Source organism: Periplaneta americana, chromosome 6, assembly GCF_040183065.1.
Source record: "Periplaneta americana isolate PAMFEO1 chromosome 6, P.americana_PAMFEO1_priV1, whole genome shotgun sequence".
Lineage (NCBI taxonomy): Eukaryota > Metazoa > Arthropoda > Insecta > Blattodea > Blattidae > Periplaneta > Periplaneta americana.
This window is the reverse complement of record NC_091122.1, coordinates 123,224,017-123,232,600: the sequence shown is the minus strand read 5'-3', so window position 1 is coordinate 123,232,600 and position 8,584 is coordinate 123,224,017. Positions and strand designations below refer to the sequence as shown.

Sequence of the window (8,584 nt, the reverse complement as noted above, 5' to 3'; positions counted from 1 at the left end):
TATGGCTGTCGCATAAGATGTTTTCACATCAAAAACTGGTGACCTCAAGAAGGTGAACAAATTTAACAATACAGCCTTCTCTGACAGCTACAACACATCATTCCCGGTTTATTAATTTGAAAGACTGAAAATAAGCATACATCAGCTTTGGCAATTTTATAGTACTGTATTTCAATTACTGATAATAAAATGGTTATTGATATACAATCCATATGAGTTAAAATAAAGATCTTACCTGGAAGATATGCAATTCCCAGATCATCAATGAAACACACGCATTAGTTACGCAAAAACAAACACATTTTGGTGACAAAGAAATTTACCAATGATAGAGTAGAAGCTGAAGTGCCATCGGTCAGCAAGGCATTTAAAGTGATTGCTGTCTCAGCACTGTTCTGGCTGAACATGGTCATTCTAACCATGTAATTCAATCATATTTCAGTAGCATCATATATTGACATCAGAACAGAAAGATCTGCTGTATGTTTGTTTACAAGACAGTGCCTATTTTTAGTTCGAATGTAACTCAACTTTCATGACTCAATAAAATAAAATTATACACTTCAAACATAAATGGTCGAAATTATGTATATTTTTTCTAAAAAAAATTATAATAATATAATAATTTTCACTGTTTCAAGTTCTCATAAATAAAAAAAGACAAAATACAGTATTCTATAAATAACAATACTTCACTAACTATCTAGTTTGTCAGTTCCTGATGTTATATTTTTATCCTCCGATGATTCTCCTGTATCACTTATCGGTACAACTTCTCCGAGAGGTGATTTCAACGTGAAGAGAATTGGAATCTCGGCTAGCGCAGTGTTCCCATCTGCTTCGAGACATCGAATCCATGACAACAGAGAGTCTCTACTCGAGGTACCTGTGGCACACACTGCAAAGATGGTTCCATCTTCTTGCTCGTGAACTGAAGGTGGCTTCATTAGTTCTTGTCCTGGGGAAGGCATTTCGAAGAACGGAATTCTTAAATTACCAACATCTGGAATATTATATAAACAACTTTAGAAAACAAGATATGAAATTGTGGGCGTAATTTATTTACTTTTAGAGAGGTAAGTACATTTCCATCATAGAAGCAGCAAATTATTTCAGATGCAGTAACAACAACAACAACAACAATAATAATAATAATTATAATAGTACAGTCGAATCTCCATTCAATCAAAAGTAATCAATCAGTCTTCTTAATTTATCCAGCTGTTTGTTGACAACATAAAGTCCACTGTAGTCTATTCAGTTTTTGTTTTTCATGAGAAATGAGGGATATTTTGAATCAAAAGTAACATAACAATAAACCCTGCTACAATGATAAATTTTATCAGTCCCGGTATATTTCCTATATTTTAAGTGTGTTTTATCCATCATTATAATGGTGGTCAAATTTTGGAGAAAGTCTGATGGAATGATAAAAACATTAAAATATATATATATATATATATATTAATTTTCTTGGTTTTCATGTTCAATATATTTCACTTTTCACTTGGTATCGCCATCTTATAGATGTTTTCTCGTTACTTTATCTACCCTTTTTCATACTTTTGTTTACAGATCTTGCCATTCTGTGCAAGGCGTATGTTACAATGAAACTCTACCTGTTTCAAGGGCACGTGACCCTTAACAAGATTTGTCTTTATGGTTCTTGCTGCTATCTTCCATATCACCCAGTGCCTTTCACGTTTGAGTGTTAGTTATTAATGATGGCAAATTAACACGAAAACAAATCAGTTTGGAGACTAAATCAGATTTAGTGATTCATATAGGGGATGAAGTGGACTGAAGAGACTAAAACGTATGAGTTTGCTCTGTCAACATTCACAACATTCATAAAGAAACACAAGGAAACAGAGGACAGTGTTGCAATTGATAAAAATAATCCTGAACATAAGCGTTTAAAAACTGCAGAAGGCATTAACATTCCTACCTTGAAGTGGTTTAGTCTCTAGTATACCACCAGAACGTTTGATTGTGCTTGAAGCAATAAGAAACATCTTTGTTGCTGAAAACCTCTGAAAAATTGCGACAGCAGAATATGTTAACACTCCTACATTGAAGTGGTTTAGCCTCTAGTATAACACCGAAACATCTGACTGTGCTCGAAGCAATAAAAAACATGTTTGTTGCTGAAAAATGCGACAGCAAAAGATGTTAACATTCCTGCCTTGAAGTGGTTTAGTCTCTAGTATACCACCGTAACATCTGATTGTGCTCAAAGCAATAAAAAGCATGTTTGTTGCTGAAAACTGCGACAGCAGAAAACGTTATCATTCCTACCTTGAAGTGGATTAGTCTCTAATATACCACTGTAACATCTGATTGTGCTCGAAGCAATAAAAAACATGTTTGTTGCTGAAAACTGCGACAGCAGAAGACGTTAACATTCCTATCTTGAAGTGGTTTAGTCTCTAGTATACCACCGTAACATCTGATTGTGCTCGAAGCAATAAAAAAACATGTTTGTTGCTGAAAACTGTGACAGCAGAAGACGTTAACATTCCTATCTTGAAGTGGTTTAGTCTCTAGTATACCACCGTAACATCTGATTGTGCTCGAAGCAATAAAAAACATGTTTGTTGCTGAAAACTGCGACAGCAGAAGACGTTAACATTCCTATCTTGAAGTGGTTTAGTCTCTAGTATACCACCGTAACATCTGATTGTGCTCGAAGCAATAAAAAACATGTTTGTTGCTGAAAACTGCGACAGCAGAAGACGTTAACATTCCTATCTTGAAGTGGTTTAGTCTCTAGTATACCACCGTAACATCTGATTGTGCTCGAAGCAATAAAAAACATGTTTGTTGCTGAAAATTGCGACAGCAGAAGAAGTTAACATTCCTATCTTGAAGTGGTTTAGTCTCTAGTATACTACCGTAACATCTGATTGTGCTCGAAGCAATAAAAAACATGTTTGTTGCTGAAAACTGCGACAGCAGAAGACGTTAACATTCCTACCTTGAAGTGGTTTAGTCTCTAATATACTACCATAACATCTGATTGTGCTTGAAGCAATAAAAAATATCCTTGTCGCTGAAAACTGCGACAGCAGAAGACGTTAACATTCCTACCTTGAAGTGGTTTAGTCTCTAGTATTCCACCAGAACATCTGATTGTGCTCGAAGCAATAAGAAATATGTTTGTTGCTGAAAACCTCAAAAACCAAGACACAGTACAGTAAATGCTGAATATTTTTAAAAACATTATGAACTTTTACTGGATTTGTATTTCAATTAGGGTAATCAAATGGTTTATTTAACGACACTTGCAACTGCCGATGCTGAGTAAATATTATTTCATAATGTGTAAGTTTTTATACTTATTTCTACTATACTCTCTTTCAGAAACACACATTTGGGCAAAATTTCATAAACCCTTAAAACAACAATAGCCTAACCCTAATATAACAATATAATTTTCCTAGTTCTCAGATAACTGTTGTATCGAGATTTCACTGTAATAACAACAATCTTCATTGTCATTGTTGTTACCACTGTTAATATCTTCATTGCCACTATGCTTTTAAAATTTATTGAAATATTTTCGGATATAGATATAACTTAATTTGCTATTACACAAAGAATTTGGCACATACCGTCCATATCTGATGGAGGTGGTTTAGGCTTCGGTCGTGGATCTGCACGAAGGATGAAATAACTAACAGAAGCAGTCCGCAGCCAGACTCTAAATGCACCTTCCACAAAAATTGAAACATCATGAGGATGTGCATCTAGCAACTCCTTCTGAACTGGAGACTGTGCACTTACTATCCAAGTATCGTCTATTGAATCTGGCAGTTCAGATGCCTGTAAATCAGTTCCAGAAATAATGCAACAATGCAAAACATCAAACACTACATAAATATACCAAACAAAAACAATCTCATAGCCTACACGCATTAGGCATCATCACACACAAGCTTTCAAGCAACTGCACACCAGAATTTCAGAATGAATCAGAAACTGCCAATAATGAGAGCAATAACAGACATAAGAAGTAAATTCCCTCCTACTCTATACAGTGGACGAAACTTAACATTATGAAAGCTTAAATAAAAACAGCTGCATAATAAATAGCATGAATAAAAAGAGAAAAGCGATTAACAGAGTTAAAATAAATGATTTCCCAGTATTGTTCATGCAATAAAGTGCTCTCCAGAACAGAGCAGTTACGCAAAAGCTTGGAAACAAATAGGAAGCATGGATCACTATGGATGACTCAGTTATGGATTAGTTTGATTTAGAGTTGCTGTTAATTTTTAAAAACATAAAAGTATTAAATCAAATGAAATAACATCACAACTAAATAGTTTAAATTTCTACAATAAATAAATGTAGAAAAAATAATTAAAACTGGATAACAAAATCCATAGTACATTAGTGATCAAGACTTCTTTAATAATTGTAGAAACAGAGCAGAAAAAAAAAAAAAAAAAAAAAAAAAAAAAAAAAAAAAAAAAAAAACATTTTAAGAATACACTCAGATGAAATTTGAATTTTCTTAACCGTTTGAGCTAGATCTTTGGGTAATTTCATAGAAGACGGGCACTTGGTTGAATGTAGTAAGCATTACCAACTTTTTTACTTCAGAGTTAAATGTTAGTGACTTTTACATGTTAGTTCTAGGTTTTTATACTAGGTGTCGCCGTGATTTTCTTTTAATTTGATTGGTTATAGTTGTCATTTGTTCTAGAATTTTCATTAATTTTGAATGGATAATGACGGTGTCAGTTGTTCTTGGTTGTTTGACGTGAGTGGTGTTATGTCGTGTCTGATGGCTAAAGCTACTGAAAGTTTTGTCATTTTATGATTTTCTTTCGATTTGATTGGTTATAGTCGTCACTTGTTCTAGAATTTTCATTAATTTTGAATGGATAATGACGTTGTCAGTTGTTCTTGGTTGTTTGACGTGAGTGGTGGTTATATTATGTCTGATGGCTAAAACTATTGAAAGTTTGTCATTTTATGAAATTGTGAAAGATATGTGAACTTAGAACAAAGTATTAGTTCTTTCGCTGGTGAATAAGAATTGTGTTGAATGTTGAGGAGAAAACTGTTTGTTATGTTGTTTAAAGGAATTATTTACAGAATTTTCTGTATAAGTTAAGGTGTAATAAGTGTTCGAAGAGAATTTCATTTAGTGTAAACACATGATTTTTATGCGAAGTTGACTGTACGACAAAGTGTTGGTTCAGTGCTTTATTGCCTGCATAGTTTGTTTAAATTGCCTTAAAGTCTGTGTCATATACTTGAAGTGAAGTGGTTGTCGTTGAAGACTTCAATGAGAATTGACGTCAATGAGAAATGAATTTTATTTGATAAGGTGATAAATTATGATTTGTTTTGTGTTTTAGTGATTTTTGGGTGTAAAGTGCGGACGAAAACTGCCAGAAAAGTACTGCCAACTATGAAGTTCGAATGCCACCAAACGCCAAAAAAACCAAAGGTGAAAAATTAATTATATTTTAATTTTTTAGAGGGCATTTTCCTCTTTAAAAATTTAGATATATATTTGATTTTCCATCTTTTTTTTGTGATGTTTGGTGACATTTGAACTGTATAGTTGGCATAACGTTTTTGGTAGTTTTCGTCAGCCATGTTGGATTTTGCCCGTCTTCTAGGAAATTACCGATCTTTGAAATTTGTACAGTGCCATGTTGCATATAAGTAGTCTTTGTACAAAGTTTAATCCCATTTGGTCCAAAATTATATGATTAAAATTTTTGTAAATTTAAATTGTATTTTGAAAAATCACTAAGTACTTAATCTATATATTTGAACATTTTTGCCTGAAATCTGCTCCACATACCTTTAAACTCCTTGAAACACAGCTCATTTATATAAAATGAGGTAAAAATAATGTCTAGAATAAAATAAATATATTGCCCACAAAAATTTTGAGGTTTAAAGAAAATTCTGAAAGCAAGTTTTGTTAAGCACACCTTTAAGAAGACTTAACACAAAAAAAAATTATCCCTGTAGTACAAAATTGGACAATTTTAGTAAAGTAATTTTTAAGAAAAAATTTATTGCAGCGTTTAGAGAGGAGCAAGCATTTAAAGGACCACCCAGAGCATGCAACCTTCTAAAAATGAAAGCTCGAAACAGCTGGTTGAAGAGGCCTATCTGCATGATAATCTGTGGGAAGAACGTGAACCATATACACTTTCTTAATATTGAAAACGAAATATCGAGTTTTTTTCACCAAAACTGACAAAACTTCACTTCGGTGTATCCATAACAATGAAGTGTTATGAGTAATATTAAAAAGAATGAGTGCCATTCCTACGAATTAAAGAAGTAAAAATGGATAAACTGATAATACTTTCAAAGACAAAAAAAAAATTCTTTTGTTAGTATGAAACAAACCTGGTAAACTGTTATTTTAGTCTGAAGATCGAGACTGCTTATACGTTGAATTGCCATCTTTGCAAGCTCGAAGCTGTCATTAGGAACTGGATTCGGAAGTGGCCATGGTGAAATATTCTTGAACTTGGGCATCCAATACATCATGCGCCAATACTTGCGCACTGGGTGGCCTCGCTTACCAAAAATGTTTATAAGAAGACTCTCCATCTCTGGGTCTGGCATCACACCTTCGATACAAAATATTTAATGGAGTACTGGTAATAAGCTTTCACAAAAACATTAGGCCCTAACTATCTTCACTTATCACATCTTCAAATTCATGCAATTTATTTTTATTTTATCTAGTTAGTATTTACGACTTTAAGGTATATTAATCTTGGATATACTGGTACTTCAGTGTGAGGTATGGTTGACAGGGGATGACTAAAGTTGTATGTTTGCGGGTTTATCGTATTTGGCACTTATTAGTGCTAGTGTCTGATCGTGGGGATCATGCTGCACTGTTTTATCCTCCACCGGCATATAGCCCTATTTCCGTAAATATTGCGTGCTTAAGATTAGGTTATGTAAGATGAGGGGATAGCTCATTAACGTGAAGCCGAGAAATATGACAAGATTAGATAGGTTAAATGAGGGGATAACTAAGTGAATTGAGGCCGAGATAATATCACAAGGTTAGAATAGGTTACATGAGGGGATATATGTGACAGGAAACCGAGGACTGTGACAAGATTAGAGTGGATTAGTTGAAGAGATAGCTAAGTGATGTGAGGCCGAGATATGTGACAAAGTTAGAGTTAGATGAGGAGATAAGTAAGTAACAGGAGACGGAGAACTCTAACAAGGTTAGAGTTATTTATTACTGCCTTCCGTTCAATTTTAGTGGTTTGTACATATTCCTCAAGTCAAATCAGGGAGTTCTAAATACATTTTGTCGAGAAAACGCGCCTTCAGCTAAAAGAAATAATTATCTAGCACGGGGCTGGGCCTATCACTTAAAATAACAAAAGAAAATGAAAGTTTTAAATTCTTACCATTGTCCTCCATTTGCTCCAACAGATCTATTATACACTGCTGCTGTTTGGGATAATGTTGAAATTCAGCTTGAAATATATTTGTTGGAATAAACTTTCCTTTTGGCAAAACATCGATTAAAGATTTGTACACTTCCAAGTCCTTGTGAACACCAAATACTTCCATATGACGTAAAGCTGCATAGATGAATTCAACATGCCCTCGTCTATGAATATCTCTATTTTCGAATATTCGTATCATATCTAAAAACGTTTCTTTGCTCTTGTTTTCAATGTTTTCAAAAAAGTCCCTCGGCACTAGTGACTTCTCTGCATTTAGAGGGTTATGTAGATGTAGTAGCCTGTTTTGCGTCAAAACAATATCTCTTCTCGGTTTGATAATAAAGACACTTCCTAAGCTCACTGATAGTGGACATGTAGTAGGCCACCTTAACATACTTTTAGAATTTTTAAAATAGTGGGATACTGGAAGTAAAATATAATTTCTAAACATGTTTCATTTATGTGTAATACATTTACTACTATAACGATGAAAACCGAATCACCATATGAAGTGATAGCCACCATGTAAATCACAAAATTAAAACAGAACTGTCGCTATACAATTCTACATTGTATGAAATTATTATTACTGCAAACTATTTACACAAATTCTGCATCTTACAAGCGTGTGCAACTTCTACCGCCATATTGGTAGAACAGCTGATTGTGTAAGGTTACCAACGAAAACAAGAGAAATATTATTAATACTGCCAAATTTCTCTTTACATATTTAAAATCCCTAATTAAAAGCTTTCAAAAGTAATCATTGCGCGAAATTAAATACACTGTTTCTAATTAAATCAACTGTAACATTAATAGTTGCTTTATCAACAACACAAATACATTGGAAACTTTCGTCCTAGTATGGCTACATTGATTTGCTCCATTTGCTCAGAAGTGCCAATAGAAATTACTTCAATTATATTTCTATTTAAATAGTATTTTATGATGTATTATTGAATTCAACTGTCATATTTACGTATTATTATACATAGACATTTTAAATCTGAATTTAAAAAATACAAGAAATGAGAGAATAACTCTACAATGATACGTACTATTGATAAATATTCATACTATAGCAGACGACGGTAATATCAATGCCAACATTAGAATATCTA

At 33.4% G+C, this 8,584-nt stretch overlaps 1 protein-coding gene across 2 annotated transcripts; it reads right to left on the bottom strand.

Moving 5' to 3' along the window:
* Positions 1–447: 447 nt before the first annotated feature.
* On the bottom strand, positions 448–8,114 carry ECSIT (evolutionarily conserved signaling intermediate in Toll pathway, mitochondrial). 2 transcript variants are annotated; one of them, XM_069828879.1, is made up of 4 exons: positions 7,422–8,114; positions 6,388–6,614; positions 3,615–3,825; positions 448–1,003 (listed from the first exon to the last, which is right to left on the bottom strand). In XM_069828879.1, exons 1-4 carry the CDS (start codon positions 7,912–7,914, stop codon positions 696–698), a joined length of 1,239 nt encoding a protein of 412 aa, XP_069684980.1. In that variant the 5' UTR covers positions 7,915–8,114; the 3' UTR covers positions 448–695. The 2 variants fall into 2 exon arrangements, with proteins under 2 accessions (XP_069684980.1, XP_069684979.1); XM_069828878.1 differs by having other exon boundaries at positions 568–958; positions 7,422–8,054.
* Between the last annotated feature and the right edge of the window lie 470 nt (positions 8,115–8,584).

What these genes read in the sequence shown, in the direction of transcription:
- ECSIT (XM_069828879.1), bottom strand. Translation starts at nt 7,914, where the DNA reads ATGTTTAGAAATTATATTTTACTTCCAGTATCCCACTATTTTAAAAAT. An exon ending in CTAAAATAACAGTTTACCAG is followed by an intron (nt 3,826 to 6,387) that starts GTTTGTTTCATA and finishes ACTGATTTACAG; the next exon opens with GCATCTGAACTGCCAGATTC. An exon ending in ACCTCCATCAGATATGGACG is followed by an intron (nt 1,004 to 3,614) that starts GTATGTGCCAAA and finishes ATAATATTCCAG; the next exon opens with ATGTTGGTAATTTAAGAATT.